The sequence below is a fragment of the Condylura cristata genome, unplaced genomic scaffold, assembly GCF_000260355.1.
Source record: "Condylura cristata isolate star-nosed mole 26May11 unplaced genomic scaffold, ConCri1.0 scaffold00001, whole genome shotgun sequence".
Lineage (NCBI taxonomy): Eukaryota > Metazoa > Chordata > Mammalia > Eulipotyphla > Talpidae > Condylura > Condylura cristata.
In genome coordinates this window covers 64266981-64291175 of record NW_004567102.1, presented here as the reverse complement: position 1 = coordinate 64291175, position 24195 = coordinate 64266981, and the positions used below count along the sequence as shown (strand labels likewise).

At 37.8% G+C, this 24195-nt stretch overlaps 2 protein-coding genes across 7 annotated transcripts in view; both read left to right on the top strand.

Annotated features, from left to right (window-relative positions):
* The window catches only part of LOC101621920 (protein LEG1 homolog), a 33114-nt gene extending 19957 nt beyond the window's left edge, over positions 1–13157 (top strand). The window contains exon 7 of the mRNA XM_004674108.1: positions 13026–13157. Within this exon, the coding sequence (XP_004674165.1) occupies positions 13026–13157 (132 nt within the window). The remainder of the gene's footprint in view (positions 1–13025) is intronic.
* A 429-nt stretch (positions 13158–13586) lies between these two features.
* Positions 13587–24195, top strand: part of SOGA3 (SOGA family member 3) — a 41022-nt gene continuing 30413 nt past the window's right edge. For 4 of the 6 annotated variants that reach the window (XR_001145170.1, XM_012721454.1, XM_012721472.1 and 1 more), the window contains exons 1-5: positions 13587–14049; positions 15347–15414; positions 15975–17188; positions 17625–17849; positions 19432–19590. Coding sequence is in view for 5 of the 6 variants with exons in the window: in XM_012721454.1 (XP_012576908.1) it covers positions 16067–17188; positions 17625–17849; positions 19432–19590 (1506 nt within the window). In the remaining variant the exon portion in view is untranslated. Of the gene's footprint in view, positions 14050–14728; positions 14849–15346; positions 15415–15974; positions 17189–17624; positions 17850–19431; positions 19591–24195 lie in introns of all 6 variants that reach the window. The other 2 variants (XM_012721459.1, XM_004673837.2) reach the window with 2 other exon arrangements.

Here is a 24195-nt window from a genome sequence, read left to right as displayed (position 1 = left end):
TATTTATGCACACAGAACTGGGGTACAGGCCAAAGGTGCAGGGGCAGTGAGAGGATTCACCAGAGGCAGAGTGGAGAGCAGAACAGGTCAACTGACAAAGAAGTACACTGCTGAGGGGAGCAGTGGGCGGGTCAGAAGAGGTCTGCTGCACCATAAGGGCCACCTCCCTGGTTGGGGATCAAACTTGTGCTGAAGCGTCTTTGTATAGTGTCATAGGCTAGCTCTGCTCTAACCCTTTGGGTCACCAGGAGGGCCCAATGTTTTCAATCTTTCACTGCTGCTCTATTACTCTAAGTTCCCTTTGTGTGTACCCTGCATTCTGCTACTTAGCAATTAGCAGTTGTTGTAGTTACACTGCCTTTATCACTGTTCTATGATATTTTCTGGTACTTCCATGAGCAGACCCTGCACTTGAAATTCTCATTTTAAAATCTACTTTTCCATGTTTCCTCCTTCACTAGGTTGATGATTTCTGTTTCATAGTCCACCCCACCTGCTCCTCAGCTTCAGTGGGACATAGGTTACCTATATCATCTGCAAGGGAGAGCTATCTTTGTTTCTGGTTCAGTGACTTCTCTACAATATCTGGTTTATTTTATTATCTTCAATATTGTTTTTACTTTTCAAACTCAGAGGGTTGTGTCATAGGTCTTGATTAATCTTGGTAGTTGATTGTAATAGATTTCTGATAAAGGCCTAAGAATTAAATATCCTATGTATACTTACATGGGATCTATTTAGAAATGATTATTGTTTTTAAGTTTATCAATAAAGTGAGCACCATCTATTCTGAGTTATGCAAGATTTCAAAATAGTTTAAAATCACCCCATCTTCCTATTTTTGTTACTTCAGCTATCTTGCCCAAATTGTCTTTTGGTAAATAAAGCCTAAGAATGTATTTATTTTAAATTTTATACAGGTTTATCAGAAAATCTATGAAACATTTTTTTGCACCTTGCTACATCCACCAGTAAGAATCTGAAAATAAATTATTTTGTGGAGGAATATGCTGTTTTCATCTATTTGAAATAAAACTTTTTCTTGGAAGAAGTAGAATGGCAAAGATTCGTGGCCTTACTGCTTGAGCCAAGAGCCACTGGTTCTGCTACAAAGTAGCTGACAAGCCTTCTCTTTTTATCAATGATTGGCAAGAAAATGACCTGTAGGAATTACATAATTTCATAATGTGGATAATTTATTTCTGTATCTTCTCATTCAACAATTGCTGGTCTCTTTGTTTCCATTGGGAAGCAAGAAAACTGCAGGAGACTGCTCTCTAGATTCTCTTAGTCCCTATCATGTTGGAATAATCACTTACATTTTTCAGGAGCATGCAGTTTTCCTAGTGTGTTAAAGATATTGATCTCTCTGATGTTTTAACTGTCCAAATATATCTGAATGTTCCTATAGAGCTCAAAAACCTAAAAGTTAGAAGAAAATTACTATGGCATATGATTTCTTAGTGCTATGGTTCTTTTGCTAACATATACTGGGGTAAGGAATCAAGCACTTGAGAATTTTCTCTTTTTCTATAATATGTTCATATACCCTGGGTTAATATGTCAAAAGATGTGATTTTTTATTCTATTTAATAACTGTGAACTAGTGTAACCAAAATATTCCATATATTGAAATGTCGGAATTCTGCCTCTGCTTAGGCAAAAGTCATTTGAGATTATCACTTCTCTTAAAAAAAGTTATATAATCTAAAACATCATAGCTTTATTTGAGCCCATTAAGAAATGAAATCAGTGATAGTCTCATCTGCTATGGGGAGAACTTTTCAGTTTGCTATAGTTTCAATTGTTTATATTCACTTTGTTTTTTTCATGTTATTGGAGATGAATCCACAAAGATATCAATGAAACATATGTTGCAGATTGTTTTGCTGTTCTATATATTTTGTGGCTTTGGTCTTACATTTAGGCTTTTATTCATTTTGAGTCCATTTGTGTGTGTGGTGTGAGATAGTGTTCTAGTTTCATTCTTTTGCATGTAGTTACCCTGTTTTCCCATTTATTGTAAACACTTCCCTTTCTTCAGTGCATCTGCCATATGATCCAGCAATTATACTTCTAGGTGTCTATCTATGTGGAGAATATAAAAACAATAATTCAAGGAATTTATACAATCCCATGTTCATTGCATGATTATTTGCAATACCCAAGGTATGAAGCAAGGTAGGTGTCCAAAGATGTATGAGTGGATTAGGTAGATAGTGTATCTGCCCAGTGGAATACTACTCGGTTATAAAAAAAAAAAAAAGATGAAATCCTTCCACTTGCAACAACATGAATATAACTGGAGCAGATCATGTTATGAAAAATAAAGGAAAAGGAGAAAGACAAATTCCTAGATTGTATAATTTATATATGGAATATTTTTAAAAAATGAGGTAAAACCAAGACATTGACAAATCCTAGAAATCTGACTGGGAAATTGAGGCTACCAGAGAAGGAGAAGGAGAGAGGTGGGGAGGAGAGCAAAGTGGGAAGAAGCCACATAGACTTTAGTGGAGGGGAACTGCAGGTGCCTGGTGGTGGGTGTCATGTGCTAATATACACCTGAAGGAGGTCATTCTATACCTCTAAATCATACACAGTGTTTTAAAACAATGTTACCTCAACTTAAAAAATTCAAATTTGCAAAGAAAAGAGATGCAGTTGAAACAATTTTATGAGCAGAACTCTAGAGGATTTCAAGCCCTTTCAAAGAGAAGAAGCAGAAATACATTTGCATTTGGCAGCTCAGAGCAAGAGGGAGCAGCCACAATGTGGAAGGGGCTTAAATAACAGAAAATTCTTAAAAGCTGTGTGGGGGCTGATGTGGCCATTTAGAATCCCTGGGTTCTTCTGATAAAGCTGGATACACATTCCCTCAGTAGTTCTTTACCTTGAGTTCCATCACTTGGCTCATGAAATGACGAGGTTAGAAGACATGCAGGAGTTTCCAACACTGTTCAGATGTGCAATTGTGATTGCCGCTGAGAGATATGTACAATAGCTTGACCATGTTTGCATTTGAAGAAAAAAATGAAGCATTTTGGTGTTGCAAAAGAACAGAAAAAAATCATTTGTTCCTGGTCCCAAAAGTAGGTTTCTTGCTGCTGTGGCAGAAACAGAAGTAAAAAAAAAAAAACTGCCACTGCAAGAAAAACAGAAACCTCTTCCTATTCAAGAAGCTGAACCAAGACAAAGGAAAGGACAGCTGTTGCTAACTCCCACTGAGACCCCCTCCCACCAGAAAGCAAATGGGAGCAACCATATGAAATATAGCATGAGGCTCCTGGAAAAATTAAAAATGGAATTGCCATATGATCTAGCAATCCCACATCTGCTTCCATAACTACATGAAATGAAATCCCTAACTCAACGGGTTATCTATACCCCTGTATTCATTGCAGCATTGTTCACAATAACCAAGACATGAAAACAAATTGCAGCTGTATTGATGAATAAATAAATAAGTAAGTAGATAAATAAAATATGAATTAAGAAAGAGGAAATGCTTCCAGTTGCAACAACATGAATGGATCCTGAGGTCAAGAAAGGGTGGAGGAAGCCCAATCGTGTCATTGATAATTTATTTAATAGCAAGCATGCGATGATAGCATACAATTAAAGAAGTGTAAACCTAAACTCTTGCAACTTGCTTTGTTTAAAACTACATTACCACAACAACAACAAAAAAAAACATACAAATAATCCTGCATTCTTCTTTGATTCAGAACTCTTTAGTACACTTTCCCAATCCGGAGAAAACCAAGTGTTTCTCTTTCAGATCTCCGAGATATGATTCCCCTATCATAGGGTATTTGTCTTTCCCTGTTTGACTTATTTCACCTAGCATAATATCCTAAAGGTTCATATGTGTTTTTACAAATAGTATTTCATTCTTTTTATGTCTGAGTACTATTCTGTTGCAACTATGTGTATATGTATGTATCTATGTGCATTGCTTGATTGTCATAGACTATAATTAATGACTTAGTATAGTGTACTATACAAATATAGGTACTCAGGAACAAATCTAAGTAGGATTTGCAGGTATCTTCGAGTCCAGAGTATATAGATGTAAATTTATGCTAAAAATAATCAAATAATATTAAATTAAATGTTATTAAAATATTCAGTTAAGTGGTTAATATTTTAACATAGTACGATCAGGCTTCTGTATCCTTAAAAATGTTCTATAGTATGTAAAAGTAATAAATACTAGAATCATGTGTTTTAAATCAGAAATTGTAAAAGGGAATAGCCTGACTTCAAGTGTCACATAGTTGGTGGGGCCTGAGTAAACAAGTGTGTTCAGAACCCAGTGACTGCAGCTCTGTGCCTGTGGCTTCCTGTTATCCTGAACACTGCAAAGCAGCCCCAGGGCCAGGCTCCAGAGTGAGCACATCCTCATGAAAACCTGAGTGCTTCATTCACTGTAGTAACTACTGCTATTCACTCATTTTACTATTACTATTCACTAGTTGTAGTAACTATTATTCACTCACTTAGTAACTATTACTATTCACTCATTGTAGTAACTACTACTATGTAAATACCAGAATATTTGTTGTAGACTTAAAACCCAGCTCATTGTATACCATATCTAAAAATAAATGGGTAAGGACCTCTCTGGTGGTGCAACAAGTTAATGTGCAGCACCATGAAGCTGACCACAACCGCTGCAGCACAAACTGAATCCTCAGCCCGGGAGGTGACCCATCATGGTGCAGCAGACCTCTCCTGTCTCTCCCGCTGTTCCCCTCAGCAGTGTACTTCAGTAGATCTGCCTGTCTGCTCCTCACTGTCTCTTGTGAATCTTCTCGTTATCTACCACCTATCCTGCACCTCTGGCCTGTACCCCAGTTCTGTATGCATAAATAAATCTTTAAAAATAAATAGGTAATTTAGGCAAAAGAATTCATTTCAACATTTTCAATTTCAAAGTTGCTATCAATATGTACTTGGTTTCTTGAATGTTCTTTGGAATAAACCTTTAAATGTATGCTATTATCCTACTGTACTCATAAATTCTGTAAATAATAGAGTTATAAATATATTGCCAGCTGATGGAAACTATGCAACGATTATGTTAAGAAAAATAAAACATTTTTACCAAGTGAAATATGAATAATATGAATTCCATAGTTTACCACTAGAGGGTACTATAAAACCTATCAAATATAGTACATTCCTTTCACTGCTTTGCATTTCATGCTTTTTCCAAAAACCTTTTAAAAAATATAATGTATCTGCGGTAACAGAGGCTTATATAACATTACAAAAGTTTCCAAGGTACAGCAGTGTAACTTTGCATCTTGATAGGCTACCTATGATCACCACCAAGTCTAGTTTACTTCCATCATAATACCATTTCACCCACCCGTGAGTTCCCTCCTCCTCTGCTAAAGGACATAGTGTTCTCTGTATGTAAGTTTGTTTTTGTTATGTGTGCTTATGAATTAGCTCTTTTTATTCCACATATGAGTGTAATTACATGGTATTTGTCTGACTCATTGCACTTAGTATTACATCCTCAAGATTTCATGTTTCCACAAATGACAGGATTTCATTCTTTTTCATGAGCACTATTCCATTGCATATATATGTGTATAAACTGTTGTGCATTGCTTATCAAAAGGAATATGCTCTGAGAAATGTATTCTTTGATAGCTGTAGAATATAATGAATAAATCTAGATGGTATTGCCTAGTACACAACTATCAAATATTTTGGATAAAACCTAACAAAGGATTTGCAGTATCTCTAAGAAAACAAAATTATTGTGATTCAGAAAGACAATTTATTTAACTAAAAAGTGTATCATATTAGAATAGAGATAAATTGATATAGTAAAAAGTATGCTCCCTTTAATCGATTAACATGTAGCTCCAACAAGAACAACCACAGAGAAAATTTATTAATACTGAAGAACTCGAAAATGTTTGCTTTTTTTTCTGAAAATAAAAATTTTAGGATCAGCAATACACATAAAAAATGAGTTTGTGAGAAATCTAGTAATTTAGTCTTTGAGTTGTCAATATATTTCTTACTTTCCGTAATATCTTTAAGTTGACATTTTCAGTAACACTCACCTGAAAAGATCACGTCAAATAGCTTCATGTCCCTCTAGATTTAATTGAATCAGTCAAAATAGGATTCCAGTAGGCAACCCCAAGCAAGGAGAAGAATTAGATATTGTGAAATTTCACTTTGAGGGCGCTTCCTGGTGGTCCAGTGGGTTAAAACACAGCACTAAGAAATTTCATTTTGATATCTTCTCAAGGTGGCATGCTTTAACACAAATCTGTTTCTGGGTTCCAGTGAGCACTTTGTCCCCTCATCTTTTTAATATCTTTGCCAATGGTGTCTTTTTTAAATAAAGTGTGTTGATAGTACCTATGGTTACTTAACATCAGGTTATTGAAGTACCCATTGTGGTTTCTCCTACATTTTGCTCACATTTTGTAAAGAGACCCTCTTCATATTATCTTAAATTTAATGTGTTTGAAAAAACACTTATATACGATAAATATCATTAGTGAATAATAAATCAAATCAATGTAATAAAACATCAATTCAGATAATAGAGTACCCTGATCTTTGTATAGTAAATTAATGACTCTAAAATTTCAGTAAATAGGCATTAAACTAAAACCTCATTAATCCTTAAGAACAAAAAAAAAGAAGATATTGGAATATAATGGTATTTTGTTTAACTTTTCTATGACTAGATTAAAATCAATTGACTTAAAATATTATCTTTATAGTTACTTAATATTTAAGATAATATGGAAATCTACTATGTCATTTTACAATTAACAGTATCTTTGCTAAATTATGTCTATGCAGAGGACCCTTAGATCTTTTTTATTTCCAAACAGCATAGGGGGAGGTGAGAAATAAAAACAAAAACTCATACTAAACTTTCCCAGGCAAGTATATAGTGACTTAGGTCATATTCTTGTTGGTTAAACATAATGGGAATTGGCCAACTATGTTAATATAAAGGCAGTTTAATTATTATGAGGATTTAGAGTAGATGAGATAAAAGATTAGTAAAGTATTAATAGAAACATTTACACCTCTGAGTTATTAAACTAGGGACCATTTAGTGGCCATCTTAACTGTGTGCAACACCATGTAATAATTACAAAACTTGTTAGTCATCTCTACTAGAACAAAACAAGATTAAAAACAGGGTATAGGTGAAACCAGAAGACTGAGAGTATTTTGGTTGATTAATTAGATGACATCTTGAATTACCAAGGGTAAATATTTATGAACATTTAAAGAAGTAATGCAACAGGTTTGTGTTGTAATCCCAACTGAAAAGGTAAAAACATGAGTAAGTATCCATAGTATTTCTGCTACTCTTAAAGAATTCTTAACCTAGTATATAAATTTTACCACAGAGAATTTTGTCATAAATAAAGTCATAATGTATACACTTATTCTGAGGGACTGTTAAATAGACTTTGTAGAGATGCCTGAAATTAGCTTAAAACCAATATACAGTATGGCTTCGGCAGCCTGTTAGACAGAAAGAGATGAATCATGGTGTTTACAAACCCAAGGAGTCTATGCTTCACAAATCATTACCTAAAATATAATCCATAGAAAAAATGTGGCTTGTGAATACACATAGATGCCTGTAAAGGTCAGCTAATGGCATATGTCCAAGCTAAATTATCCTCTAAAAGCAGAAGATGGATCTGAAAACATCAAATTCTCATTGTCACTAGAAGTCTGTATCAAAAATCCAACCCCTGTACTGACCAATCTCTATGTGCCCAATTCTCTATAGTATCTAAAGGAGGAGACAAGCATATTATTTTAGATATTTAACACCTGGCTAGACAATTATAATTTATGGATAAACAAGTGTTTTGACAGTATAACATAGTTCTAAAGAAAACAGGAATAGTAGAGTTTGGTATAAATTTGTGAATAATGTCACTAAACTACTACTACTACTATTATTACTAGTAGTAGTAGTGCAGCAGCAGCAGCAGTCGTAATTTACACTGTCAGGCATATAATAACCATAAGTTATCATAAATTATGATGAGTACACAACCCTTGGAATGTGGCAAGAGTTACCATTTCATAATAATATTCACATAATTAGGTACTAATAATAACATGAGCTCAACTCTATATGGTAAATGTCTGAATGAGTGAGTGAGTGAAATAAACTAAGACTCATAAAGTTTAAATCATTTACTTGCTGAGGTTCATAAGAAATATTTGAAACTTAAACTAAGTCTCACGATAGGTATAGCTTTTTGATAGGAAAGAAAGGAGAACCTCCAAGTATGGGAAATGTCAAGAAGAAAGAGATATGTGCAGACTGAGCCTTATGTGCTTATGACAAAGAGACAAACAGTCTAGCTAGGAACAGGGTGTATGTGGTGAGTATTTGGAAATACAGTTTGATATAGAATAGGACAGCAGTTACATTAACTCTAAGAGTTTGGATATGATGCAGTGACTGTAAGCAGAGGAACAAGAAAATGTATGGTGTAAACTGGAAGTTGTGTGGATTTGACAGGAAGAAGCAACTGCTTGATGATAGAAGCATTTATAATCATTTTAAAGGCAGAATTATGAGGGCCTTGATTTTCACAGGAATTCCAAAGGGAGTAAAAAAGGAATGTCTAAGGAATAGTTTGAAAGAAAAAAAATGGGTACAGAAGCAAAGGACAAAGAATAAACAACACAGAAATCACTGTTTAGTGGGAAGTCTTATTAAATGATTAAAAAATAGAATAGAAATAGGTGCAAGTTAGAAGAGAGAAAAATTTAACATAGAGCTTGAGGTAATAGTAGATACTGTCTGCATCCAAATGTAGATAATGTCTGCATCCATGGAATGGTCAGTCTGGTGTACATGCACAAAAATCAGGCCTAAAGATGCATAATTTTAAGTCATGATGTGGACAGAAGGCACATGGAAAGAATATATTAAGCAGACTTGAAGGAGGGATGGACCCAAGTTCAAGTTCTGAGTGTGAAATTGAACTTGCGTAGGTGAATTAACATCTCTGAAACGCAGTTGCTCCATGCTTTATGTAGAAAAAAAGTAGTATTTACTTCACATTACTTTTAGCATAAAACATGAGAGGGCCTTGCAAACTTAAGTGTAGATTAAGATACTGTTATATAAAGTCATGAGAATCAAGGTGTAGATATCTTAAGCTCTTTGAAATTGATGCTTTAACCTTATTTTATTCACCAAAAAGTCACATCTTACTGGACTATAGAGTATAATGTTTTATTATTAGAGAACATCAAAGGTCATTTGACCGATCTGCTTTGAAATACAGTAAAAATAATTTCTAAATCCTCACAAAAACCTTGAAATAATCATCTTTGGAATTTGGTTAAGTGGGGAAATAGTTTGACTAATGAATAGAGGGATAAATTCAGTAAATTTTCTGTTCAAAAATTCTTCGGATGGCATATTCTCACAAGTAAAATACATCTAAAATAATTCTTATGAGAACAGTCCACTTAAAAATGCCATATTACATAGTTTTTCCCAAGTGCTCAAGGAATATATTCTCAAGGAAAGACCTTATCTTTGTACACAAAATAAATATCAATAAATTTATGCATACTGAAATCATATCAAGCATCTTTTCAGGTTCGTAACTAAAAAACAGAAAAAAGGAAATTGCTATAAATTTGTGGAAAATAAACAGTATATTACTGAGCAACTATTGAGACCATGGGAAAATTAAAAAAAAAAAAATGGAGACTGGGCCTCCTCAGTAGCACAGGGTTAAATCTCATTACTATCAAGCTGTACCCAGCCATTGCATCATCATCAGTTCAAACTGCTGCCAAGCAGCTAACACACATGGAGCATCAGACCTCTACTATCTCACCTGCTGCTCCCCTCAGCAGTGTATTTCAGTGGATCTGACTATTCTGTTCCTCACTCTGTCGCTGGTGAATCCTCTCACCCCCCCCCAACCCTCACACCTCGGTCCTACACCCGCATTCTTGTATGCATAAATAAAATAAAAACAAATCTTTAGAGAAAACAACTGTAGGTAAAGGGAAATTACAGGGCTTTTCAGAATCCATAGGATTCTCCAAACAAAAGCAATACTATAAGAGAATGTAGTATCAGTACAGGCCTATCTCAGAAAACAGATGTGATCACAAATAAAAAAAAATCTAACTTTACACCTTAATGAACTACAAAAAGAGAAAGAAGCCAAAAGTCAGTAAGCAGAAGGAAATAATAATAACTTAAATAGAAATTATGAAAAAATTAAAAAGAATACAAAAGATCAACAAAGCCACAAGCTGATCTTAACCAGACAAAGCATTAAACTTACAAAAAAAAGAGAAAACATAAAAATAGTCAGAAATCAAAAAAGAAAACATTACAATAGATACAACAGAATCAAAAATAGATGCAAAGAATCAAGAGAGTATTGTGAATAATTATATAATTATATGCAAGAAACCTGATAGCCTATAAGATACAAATTCTTGATGACTAATTCAGACAGAAATAGAAAATCTGAACTGATTTCAGTATACATAATTTTATTGCGAAAGTAATAAAATTGAAACAGTAATCAAGAGCCTCCCCCCAAATATGCAAAACAAAGACTTTCTATACACAAAATACTAACATGATCAAGTAAGTTCAAATATTCATGTAATTTCATCCATCTTGTATCTTCTTGTGCCAGTTATGGTTTTGTTAAAAATAAATACTATGCTTAGATATTTGACACATTTTTACAGTATAGTATTGGTATGCTTTTTGAAAACTGTAAAACAAATATTTCTTTACCAGTTGAGTGAGTTCATCTATTCTTATAAATACAAATGATTTTTATTTTACTTGATATAATTACTTGATATATATAATATATAATTATATATTATAAAATATATAATTTTATTTGCCATTAGTAGATCACATAGATGAAAGTGTTCAGTGTTGCACATGAGTCACAAAAGCATGACGCTATTATTTTGTCACTGTGAATAAAGTCAAGGAACATAAGACAAAAAAAGTACTATTTGTATAATTTTTTTATTATTAGGTTTCAACTTTGAAAATGCATAATACTAAATTACAAAAATAACTCATTTAGCCACTCTGCTTGATTTAAGAATACATAATAGTCGATTATTGATCTTATTAGACTTCCTAAATTTATGAATTGTATTGAAATACCTAATATTATCTTTGGAGAAAATTGAAACAAAGGTACCTGGTCAGACTAGAAGTTCTTGAGGGATACTTTATGTTCATAGACAACATTTGTGATATTATTACTTCATTTGTAACACATTAATCTGAAAAAATACTTTTACCCATTTGGCTGAGACCTGTAGTTATTGTTGTTTCTTAAAAAAAATTACAACTCAATTTTGTTCACTTAATGACAAGTCACCAAATATAAATGCCAAACAAGTTGTAATTATATTTTACTTTGCTATCTTTCTCTGTATTTTTGGCATGGAAGTCAAGGTCTGAGCTATTCATTGGAGATGCCACAAATACTATATTTCTATCTTTCAAAAGTATTCAAAGGATTATTTGAATACTTCATCAATATGCTTGATTCCCCAAACTAAGGACAATACCTTAATTTAGCTTTGCATTCCCAGCACCTTGGACAGTGCTAGAAACAAAATGGACGCAGTATCTCTGTGGGGGCACATGAATTTATGAAAGATTTTCTCCTAAGGCTAAGTTTTACTTGTATGTGGTTGAAGATACTAATCAACAGGGCTTGAATAGCTCTTTATTTTGCTGTAATGGTATTCCTTGTATGTAAACAATTACTAAATTAAAGCATTATTATTTTTAATGAAGATGTTTATTTTTTAATAAAGATGTTGCATTTGGAAAATAAATTCTTTTACAAGAAAATTCATGTTAGCATACACAATTATTATTTCAAGATATTGGCTTCTTTTTACCTACTGTATTACTAATGTTGGAGAAATTTAACTTTAAAAAAAATCCTTCTGAAGCGGTATTTACGTCTAGTCTCATCTTGAAGCTCAAGGAATTCTTTTTTAAAATCAAATTTTATTGATTTTCCATTTGTTTACTTAAATGTATAATTTTGGAAGTACAGCTTCACACTTCAACCTGTGTATCACCAAGGATTTCTTAGAGGTAAAGGCAAAGACCTCCATACCGTCCTTACTCTTTAAAAATAATAATAATAATAAAGGAGAAAGAATTTTCCAGTCCGATCTTTATAATACAAGTGTTATAGGACAAAATCTGTTATATGACAGGGAGAGAGGGAGAAACCCCTGAAGCCCCAAAACCTGCCTGCTCTAAGTGGGTTCTGCCATCTGCCGCACAAGACAAAACATATAAAACTTTAACGAAAAGGGACTTTAATACAGTGAATATACAACACAAAGAATATAACTTCTAAATCAAACACCTGAAGTTACCCATCCCCTCTTGGGCAAAAGTCAACCCAAAAGGGATTGGCCCAAAGCAAGGCCTGAGAGCCTGCCACTAGACTAAAGCACCTTCTGGCCGGGACCCATGGAAAAGGGTCAGAAATGGCCAGACAAATCTGGGAGCAAAAGAGCAAAATCAAAATCAATATAAACACTGGCATAGTCACCTCCCTACAGGTATCTCACCCACAGCTGCCTTAACCAGTCCAGGGTCAGGAAACAAGCCTGGCTTCTTCATCACATGCTTGCTGCTCCATGTGGCTTCCTTAGGTCTCCTCCTTCTCCATCCTGCTTCATTCTCTTCTTCTCCCTTCTCTTCTCAGCTCCACCCTCCTTCTGGGTGGGGCAGGGACCCTGGAACTTCCCTTTTTCCTAGGGACCACCCTGTTATACAAGTACTGAGCAACAGTATGGATTAATGTACACTATAAAGGCATATATTCCGAATTCCCATTTTTGAAATTCCCCTTAAACTCATGTCTTAGTAATTCACTCGATGATTCTTGTCACCCACATGCACTACTATAAAGCTGTGGAACCTCAACAATTGCTCCTTGTCTTCACAGTGGAAAATGGAACTTAAAGGAGAGAAGAAAATGCACAGCCTGCCAGTAAACGATCTCTGTAAATCGGTAGTTATTCGGTTTGCACTAAATTTATCTCGGCAACACAAGAACCCTTTGTCTGTGGGACGGTGAGTCTGGCAACCATTATTTACTCCAGGAAAAGACATCTGATGACTCCGCCCGGGTTGGGGGCGGGGAGGGTGCACCGCGTGGAGAGCTCCACCGAGAATTAAAGTGAGCGAACAAAGAGAACTCCCAGCAGCCGTCCGCCAGCTCCTCGCAGCTGCATCGGGAGACATCAGTCACGGCCGGAAGGCTGCTGTTTGAATCGCCTCCCTGAGAAAAAAGCTCAAGTAAATAATTGATGGAGATTGATCCGACCGAGGACAAAGCTTTGCAGAAATCCAGTGCGTCTCGTTTTCGAGCTGTTTTGGAATTTTCTGCCAAGTGCGGCTGAGAGTGCAGCAACGACTTTGAGGGCGGCAACCGATCTACCATCTCGGGCGTGGCCCTAGCTTTTTTTTTTTTTTTTTTTTTTTGTCTTTTTGGGCACCCCGGCTCTCCCAATCCCAACCCCGCCTTCGTCTCTTTCCTCTTGAACGTAGCCTCTCTTTGGTTACTTATCCTGTCCTCCCTGGCAATCCCACCCCCTCCTCTGCCCAGGCCGGTGAGGTCAGCTCATGAATATCAGGGCACTTCGTGAGGAGCGTCTGGCACCGCTTGGTACCTCGCTGTTCTCCAGCTCCGAGGCTTAGCTCCAGCCTAGGCGAGGGCCACCGGGAAGTAATCTGTTCTGAAGACCCTATGATTGTTCGCACGTTAACGCCATTGTGTGAAGAAATGGATTGATTGTGGAACTGGGACGCACGACCCCATTTATAACCCAGCTAGAAAGTCACAAATAATACTAAGAAGTTAAACTTTCCTCATCTCTCAGAGACGACCTAACAGACCCGGAGAGTCCGGAAGATCAGAAGGAAAACGCTGCTGATTTTCAACTTCGAAATACCGTTTCTGCTGAGAAGTGAGCAGTTCTGGATTTCTAAAGGGATGGGGGTGAGAGATGGGTGGCTCTATGGGCAGACAAAAACCGAGAGTAAGATATTGGTTTGGGTTATGCCGGGTTTCTTGACTGGCGATTCCAACTTGAAGCCTTGATTAGACTCAGCATCTTGTCACTTTGTGAGAACCACGTGACAGCAGTAACCACCCAGTGATTATGGGAGAGGAGGTCCCGGAACCCTAGCTTTCTTCTGGGTTGAAGCTATCTGGAGGTTGAGTTTAAATTCCCTGTGGTGGAGTCTTAAATCCAAGTTATTCTGCTTAATTAAAAAAAAAAAAAAACAGGATGTTGCATTGGCAATAAAACATATTTGGGTGGTCCACATTAGTGTGACCTATGTCAGGGAATGAAGCCAGACATTCTGGAAGCATGTGGCTCCAGGGGAACAATGTAGAAAATAAGTTGATGAGCAATATCTCTCCCTCTCCTTCACAATATATTCTTTCCATACCATTATTTTCAAAAGGGCTTGGGAGGTGATCATGGGAAAAGAAAGGAAGATGGTGAAGAGATTTTTATAAACATTTTTTTTATAAAATTGGGGATTACTACACACATTTTAAATAGACAATAGCAGGAATAGAGTTAGAATCTTTTCTAATATTTTCTTTCTCCCCACTCCCCTTCCCCCACTAAGCAGAACTTTCTGCCTAGTCATGCCCTTTTTAGTGCTTTGGAGAGAAATTACAGTTCTATGGGACAGATATCTAACTGACTAGCTTACAAGTTTGCTGGATCACTAGGAAGAAGAGCCCAACAGGTAATTAGTGACTTGGAAGTTTCCAGATACGAAAAGTCAGTGATAGATTTATCTTGGAAAAGCAGCACAATAGAAATTGATGTTAGCAACATGAGTGAGAATATGCCAGCCTCTTGGATGCAGGGCACATCCAAGTCTGTCTCGGCATTTGAATTTGTGGTACTTTAAAACTCCAGCTTTTTCTACGATATGCCATCTAAGATGTTTAAGTGTGAAAATATTTTCTATCTAGTAATTATACTTAAAATAAATGATTCACAATAACTATTAAATATAAATAAGTGTAGAAAGGGTCATCACCTGTGATTTAAGTGGTGCAGAGCATGCAATAAATGTTTCCAAAGCAGTTTAATTATTCATTCTCGGAGCTAAAAAGAAAAAAAAAAACCTTTGAGTTTGCTAATGACTGAACAATAGGGGTAACTCCTAATGTTATTATTTCTTTGAAGTTGAAGGTGATTTAAAGTCACTCATTGTTATATTTTCTTTTTCTTTTAGTGTTCAAGGCAACTGGGTGTATTTCTCTAACCAAGAGTAACATTAAAGATTAGAGCTATTTGAGAAAGGTACTATTTATTAATAGAAATTTTTCTCTAACAACCTGCATGGTAACTCTTTTTTCTCTAACTGATAATTGGGAATACTAAGTAAATGAAACTATCTCCACTGAACTTAAGACTTTAAAATGCAGATATGATGAAGAAAACTAAACTTATAGAGTATTGTCAATTCTAGTATGTGGACATTAGCTTTACCTTCTGGATTTCCTCTTGACCTTAATGTCTTTAAAAAGTATTCTTCTTGAGCTTATCCTCCTTTTTAAAGATTCCTTTCCATCAATGCCTTTCTGAATTCATACCTCATCCTTGCCAAAACTTGCTGATGTGAGACTGTTAGGTTCAGAAGCGTTCAGATAATCACTTTCCTGCGGCGCGATGAGATGGCGATAATTCCTCCCTGGGTAAGAGGAGAAGCAAGTATTCTTGCCATTGCCTGCATACAGTCAAAGCTTCTATTAAGCACCTTCCAAACCTTATTATTTCCTAAGGCTTCTCTTGCATAGGAAAATCACCCTTTATCTGTAACAATGCAGACATACTGTGTGATTGTTCTGTTTCTGTCCCAGATTAGAAAGGAAGGTTGGTGGCCGTAAGGAGAGAAGAGAATGTGGTGATGGACGATTCTAAACTGCATCTGGTAGATTCTTCCTAGACTGTCATGAGTCAGCCACCGACTGGGGGCGCTGCCCCTGTCTCAGCCACAGCTTCTGCTTCCACGGCTGCCACTGAGGCTCGCCTGCACCCGGAGGGCAGCAGCAGAAAGCAGCATCGTGCTCAATCACCCGGTAGACTAAGGGATAATGTGACCCGACAGACAACTGCGGTTGCCCGGTCCCCGGTGGGGGTGGGCACTAAACTCAATTCTGTTCGGCTGCAGCAGCTGCAGCAGCAACAGCAGCAGCAACAACAGCAGCAGGGCACCAAGACCGGGAATCGAACGACTCCTCAGCACAGCTCCAGAGTAGGCGGAGGCGTGGTGGAGAAGGCGGTGTCCCTGGCTTCCAAAGGGGCAGTGCCGGGAGCTGTCCAAACCTCGGCTGGTGCTGAAGCGGCCCCCACAGCTACTCTGGCCTCGGTGGGCAGCAAGAAGTCTGGCCCACCGGAGGAGCCTCCCCGGGAGGCAGAGCCAGTGCCCTCGAAACTCGGGGAACCCCTTACGCTGGGGGAAGAAGGAGGAGGGGTTGGGGAAGGAGGAGGAGCCGGCAGAGGCTCCGGAGAAAGGGAGGGGGGCGCTCCGCAGCAGCCGCCGCCGCCGCCGCCCAAGGGCTGGAGAGGGAGAGGCACACGCGCTCAACAGAGGGGCGGCAGCGGTGGGGAGGGGGCCTCCCCTTCTCCATCCTCTTCTGCGGGCAAAATCCCAGGCCCCGGCAGCAGAAATTCCGGAAGTGCAGTTATAGGGGGCAGCAGCGGTGGCGGAGGGAACTACTGGAAAGAAGGCTGTCTGCAGTCTGAGCTCATCCAATTCCATCTCAAGAAAGAGCGGGCCGCAGCGGCAGCGGCCGCGGCTCAGATGCACACTAAGAACGGTGGCGGAAGCAGTACTCGCAGCTCTCCGATCGCTGGCTCCCCAGCCATTTGCGAACCCCTTGCCATCCCTTCCGCCTTCCCAATGGCGGCGGCAGCGGAGGGCCCCCAGCAGAGCGCAGAGAGCAGTGCCAGCGGCGGGGGCATGCAGGCGACCGCGCCACCATCATCGCAGCCTAACTCGCAGCAGCTCCAAGAACAGGAAGAAATGCAGGAGGAGATGGAGAAGCTTCGAGAAGAAAACGAGACACTCAAGGTAAGGAGGGTGGGGGAGGGGAAGTGAGGGCCTGGAAAATTAGGGCGTGTCCAGGCGGGAATGAGAGGCTGTGAACCTTTAGGGATGCTTAAGAAGGGAAATGAGAGGTCGGATTCCTAGGCCTTTTCTGCATTTAAGAGAGTCAGGGATTAGTAGCGTTAGATTTAAATCCAAATCTGGGCCTTCTTATCTTTAATTATCACTTGACCCACTTTTTCATAGAGAGCAGTAGAGTAGGAAAGCTAGAGGAGGCCTAAAGGAGGGCCCATTTTTTTCTTGTTTCTCCTTCCTTGGGCCCTGTGTCACGCTTGTCTCAAAGAGAGGGAAATGGAAGAACTCGGGATTTGGAGTTAGGTTAGGATGTAGAATTTATACTTGGGGGCAGGATGAGGTGCGGTGCTAGGCTAATTTTACCCGTGGCCTATTGCCACCTCAGAATGAGATCGATGAGCTGAGAACGGAGATGGACGAGATGAGAGACACTTTCTTCGAAGAAGATGCCTGTCAACTACAGGAAATGCGCCACGAGTTGGAAAGAGCCAACAAAAACTGCCGGATCCTGCAGTACCGCCTCCGCAAAGCTGAGCGCAAACGGCTCCGCTACGCGCAGACTGGGGAAATCGACGGGGAGCTGTTGCGCAGCCTGGAGCAGGACCTTAAGGTCTGCGGGGCCCGGGGTGAGGTGGGGGGTAGGGGTGGTGGTGGGGGATGCGCGGAGTAGTGAGAGGTGGGGGTGGGACAGCCGGTCGGGACTCGTGGGGGTTCTTGACGTTGAAAGAAAGGCCTTCAGTGGTTAAGTGTACAACGCTTTAGGTATTGGAAGGTTCGGGGTACTGACTACGAAATGTTACAGAAGGGAAACAGGAGAGGGAAAGTGAACCTAAAGAGTAAAATGTATGCTGAAGGTCTCGGGGAGAGCGAACTCTGGGACTCTCCTGGGAGTAAGTGTGGTTTTTCCAGAGGAAGTAGGAGGGGGCACCTCCTTCCCCTAGCGGAAACAAGGGCGTGGCAGAGCGAGCTTGGCCTTCATCTGCCCTCCAGAGCCGGCCTTCCCAGAGAGAGGACCAGGTGGAGGCAGGGTTGAGGACTGCACCTCAAGTCCCTGCTAGGGAAATTCACCAACTTAAGGTTTTCTTTGAAGTAGGCAAGGAAAAATGAAGTAAATTAAAGAACCACATTCTTAATGTAAGTTTGCTTCAAAATCGACCTTAGTGAAGAAATTGCAACCTTGAAGTGATTTTTTAAGCAGGTGTGATCTATTCAGCTTTCACTGTGGGCAGATTCGTTGACAAATGCAAACCATGTGTTATCTTCATGGCCAACCAAGCAAATATAAATTTAATTGTACTAGCTTCATGAGGATATAAAAATCAAGAGTTACTATCCTATATTTGTTATACAGTAAGTCACGAGCAGACATTTTTATGAAAGTCATTGTATTTCTTTTTTTCCTTTTGCTTACATTTCTTGAGTGCTTACTATGCACGAAGCACTGTAAAAAGCATTGTCACATGTCTTACCATCGCATTGAATTTTCAAGGAAAAAATAACCTTATACGGTAGGGATTATTAAGACTATACAGATTCAGAAGCCTGACATTCTAAGGAGTTGCGTGCCCAAGCTCCAGCCCTGTGGTGGCTGCCAGGTGGCCAGGCTGGCTCACCCCCTTTCTTTAAAACCATAGCCTGTGTCTGAGCCACCTCCTCACACTGCTCCAATTTACTTCTAATCCTAGAATTCCCAGATAATTTCAAAATGGTAGGCAAAATACTGTAAATTCTAAGAAATTAATCTCAAGGACTGTAAGTTTTTTAAAACTAATTACCTGGGAGTATAGGATAAAATTTAAGCCTCATATCCCACTTGTAAAAACTTTGTTTCCTCTAAAATGTGACTATGGAAGTATCTACACTGTAGTTTTATTGTAGAATTAAAGGATTTATATGAAGTTTCTCTACACATGAGCAAAATCAATCAAACATGTATTATTACTGTTAGTATAAAGATTAAAGGAAAAAGAATGGAGAGCTTGCTACCTATGGGAACTTGCGCATATCACTTCACCTTGTCTTTAAAGTAGCAATATAAAAATGAGACTGTTGCATGAATTAAATTGTTTATATCTGAATGATATATAGGTAAACACTATGTAAGTACTGGCTTGTAATACTTTTAATATGAATATAATTTTAGTCCACTTACTGTGCTATCCTTAATTACATTTCATTGCACTTTAATTTAGGTTGCAAAGGATGTATCTGTAAGACTTCACCATGAATTGGAGAATGTGGAAGAAAAGAGAACAACAACTGAAGATGAAAATGAGAAACTGAGGCAACAACTTATAGAAGTCGAGATTGCAAAGCAGGCTTTACAGAATGAATTGGAAAAAATGAAGGAGGTTAGTATTTTGTTATCTCATGTATGCACTAAATATATATGTGTACATACATACATTATATGTAATCTCATATGTAAAAGACATACCTTTAGATTCCAAGCACTAATTTTACTATTAAAGTAGTTCCACTTACTTTTTCTGATAAGAGGTCAATTTACTAAAGAAATAAGGCTATGTTTTATTTGAGGGGAAGAGTTATTACCCTCCCAGGTGGCAGATGGCTTAAAACACAGCACTATGATGATGTCTGCAGCCACTGTTGCATGAGTTCAAACCCAGGCCAGAGAGCTGACCCACATGGTGCAGCAGACCTCTCCGGGCCTACCAGCTGCCCTTCTTAGCAGTGTATATCAGTCAATCCTCCTGTGTTGTACCTTATTCTGTCTGATGAATCCTCTCACCTCCCACACCTCTGGCCGATACCACAGTTATTGTATGCATAAATAAATACAATCTTTTAAAAAAAATAGAACTGTAACAATATTACTGAGTTCACAGATTTTAAGATGAAGATAGTCATAAAGGCCATTTAATCTAATCTAAGCATTATTTGTATCCTTCATATAGCAAAGCTTCCAGATGGTTTAATGCTTGAAACATCACCAATAACTAGCCCTTATAATTCATATTCAGATCAACACTATCAGAGACTAGCTCTGTTTAAAGGTTCTCTGTGTACTTTGTTGAAATATGAAACTTTAACCAGTTCATCTTAGTTCTACCCTTCAGGATAAAAAAGTTAGTTCTCTTCCATATCACATCTTTGAAGATTCCTACTATGTTTCCCTATAATCTTATCAGTCCTTCTCCAAAAAAAAAAAAAGAAGAAAGTAAAATGATTTACCAAGAAATTATTAGCTTTGAATAAGTAGAAATTTGAATCAAAGTAAAATTATTCTTTGAAAACTGCCTGAGAATTAGGAGATGGTCCTCTGAACATTTTCCTCTGCTTAAATATGCAGAATTAAATTATATTCTAATCTTTTCAAGGACAACTTAGATGTTGGGCCACCCCCCATTGCTGTGCTTATTTCAAAATAATACAAAAATATATCTTAAAATGTAATAGTGAAGATGCCAATATATGGATCTATAAGGAGTATGTAGAAAACTATGCCAATGAGGTACACTTTTCTGTGTTCTAAATTGTCTTCAGATTGCAATGTCACCCTGAAAAACATTTTCTAATGTGACAAATAAGGGAAAAATCATTTCATTGATGCAAGTTTGTCTACTACCTAAGGGTGGCTGTGCTGGGAGAGAACAATGTACAGAAAGGGAGCCTGTGACACATTACCTCCATCTGTAACCAATGGTGTGGCTTTCAAAGTCTCTAACTTCTACTTTCCTCAGTTTTAAATGTTTCTGTTGTGGGCATTATGACTTTATCATACAAGCTAACATTTTACCATGAAAGAGCAGCATAGTTTTGTTTTTCAGAAGTTAAAAGCTCACATATGAAATTAATGTAGAGATTAATATACGTTCTTCCAACAATAATTACAATTTAAATGTGTCAAAATTACAAGATTGATTTCCAGGAAAAAGATAGAAAATAGATAATTATATTCACTTGCTAGGGCTATTATAATAAAATACCAAAAATTGGGTGATATAAACAAAAAATTTATTCCCTTACCATTCTGGAGGTAAGAAATCTAAAATCCAAGTGTTGGCAGGATTGACTCCTTCTGAGAGCTGTGAGGGAAGGGCCTTTGCAGACTGGTCACCTTGGCTGTCTTTGGTGGCCATCTCCATATTTACATGGCAGTTACATCTCCCTGTAACTGACTGTAAGCAGATTTCTCCTTCTTATAAGGATACCAGTCACATTAGATTAAGATCCACTGTAATCACCTTATTGTACATTTGCTTCCCTCTGTATAGCTCCTATTCTAAATAAGGTCACATTCTGAGGTATTTGGAAGTGCTGGGGAAAGGGAGACATAATCCAACCAATTACAGTAGCTATTAAATAACTTCGTATTGGCCCTTTCCTGGCAGTGCAGTGGGTTGAAGCACAATATTATGAGGCTATCTTCAGCCATTGTGGCATGAATTCCATCCCTGGCCAGAGGGGTGACCCACATGGTATAGCAGATCTCTCCTGACCACTGCTCCCCTCAGCAGTGTATTTTAGTAGATCTGCCTTTTCTGCTCCCCACTCTGTCTCTGGTGAATCCTGTCACCTCCTGCACCTCTGGCCTGTACCCCAGTTCTTGTATGCTTAAATAAATAAATCTTAAAAAAAATAGATTCTCATGGGCAAGCAAGGAGTAAGTTCATTGTCAGTCTCATTGGACACCGATTTGTGATCATACCTCATTTATCTTCTCCTGTATACTTCATTTATATAACTTAAAACATTCACATAAATGAGCTTCTCCTGATTATAGGGATAATAAAGAAGACTGTCTTGTGACTTGGTATTGTGTAAATGTTTTTCAAGTGATTATCTGGAAAGATGGGTTTAAGAGTGACTAATGGCTTTCTGGTTTTCATCCTGTGGCTAAGAAAGTGGATAATGCTCTGAGACAGACTGTCCTTTAGCCTAACAAGTGGGAACACTCCCACTTGAAAATAGTACTCTGGCTACTAGAAATAAGAGCAGGAACATGGGAATGTCTTCAGGAGAATCCTCATAAATGCACTTCCTTGATTCAGTTCCCCACTCTTCCTTCCACAAAAACATCCAGTTTTCTAACTGTGAATTGAGAATTTTGCATCAAGCAGTGTGGGTATATATATGTTCAAGCCAAGAGTCAATTCACATTCTCCTTGGAGTTATAAATGCCAAGCTCTAATCTTTGGTTCAAGACTGCAATAATGAAAGGTTTAGGAATTTAGGTATATGGGAAATCAGCTTTTAAAGAAAACTCATAATAAAATGATGGGTGGCAGTTGTGGTAAAAAGAATTAGACAGACAGAAAGAGAAATGATAAGAGTGGAATACAAAAACAAGGCTTCTAAATGTAATAAATGAAAAATATTCTGGCGGGAGAGATATATATTGATTTATTGTAGGTTAACCTTCATAGTGTTTAGAAAAGTGTCAGAAATAGAAAGTAGTATAAAATATGTTTAGAAATCAGAAAATTTTTATTAAAATAAGATTTTTACCATGGTAATTTTTTATCTCCTCCAAGAAGATAAGTCTTAAAACTCGCTGCAATAATAACTGGTTCTGTGGTGGGGGGGGGACGACTATGAGGTTGAATCCTGACTTGACCATACACAACTGACAATTTCATTCTATCATCTGCTTCCTTGTTGTAAAATGAAAACATACTCAAGTCCTTGATTGAGTGGGTGTGAATAACATGACAGTCATCCTTAGAGGCATTCTACCAGAATTACAAAACAAAAAACAAAATTAGGATACAAGGTATGGAGTCAAATCATAAAATGCTAAGTAGAATATATTAGAGAAGTAATCCTCTGACTCCCTGATTTTAGTTTCTTAAATGAAGTCAGATAGATGTTGAATAGCACAGACGGGACTCATAGACCATCTGCTGGAGTTGGGAAATCATTTACCAAGTGTTTAACCAGCTTCAGGGGTGCTGACCAGTTGTTCTCAAGGCTAGTGGCTAAGGCCTGCTCCATACCCCCTCACATCCTTCTGTTTGTTTTCTCCCCCTGGGAATATGGAGTAGGAACCTGGGAGTAACAAGAGTGGAGGAATGAGGTAATTAGTTGAGTCTGTCTCAATTCCTTGCTTGTATTGAAACAACTGATATTTGCCAACTGTGAACAAGAGGGACCACTTAGGATGCCTTAGAATCTTAATAGTATTCTTATTCCATTCGTAAAACATTGATTGCTACTGACAGTATGCTTTCTTGCAATAGAAAAACGTCTTTACCTTTATGTAACCTGGGGAAAATGGGGTCTAGCCTCCAGCATCACAAGCAATCAGTACAGAGGTTTTTGTAAAAAGCTATTGTATGTAAACAATGACCAACTCATTGAATGCCAAAGTGAATTAATGTGCAGATAGTATCCAGTGAGAGCTTGAAGAGGCTTTATGTAGTACACTGTAGGTAGGTGTGCAGTGAGTCTTTGCTACAATTATTTGAAGGTCACTGCCCTTCATGATATCCTGTGGCTGTAGGACTACCTTTATTTTAAAAAATGTAAAACCTGTGTGATCTTTAAGTGAGAAGGGGGTTCTCTTCTTTTCTTTAAAGTTGGTGCATGGAGAAGCATTGATGACAATTTGAGAATAAAACCAATAAAAGCAACATCAAAGGATCTTTACAAGTGGAAAGGCTGAGATGCTACTGTTGCTGAATGTTGCTTATCAGATTCCTTTAGATTCAGAACTGCAGTGTTTGTATTGTCTAGTCCCTCACTTGCACACAAAAGTGTTAAAAAATAACAATTAAAAAAAGTAATTTCCTGGTATTTACTCTGGAGTTTTCTTAACTGGCCTATGGTAGTAGCACCATTTATCTTCGGACCTTTATTTTCTGTGCACTTGGTTAATGTATATTATCTGTTGCAATGAACTTTTATTGGGGAACACAAAAATAATTAACACTATAAATTTCAACAGTAGTGTCTCTTGCTTCCTTTTTAAGACTATACAGAATTTTTTTTTT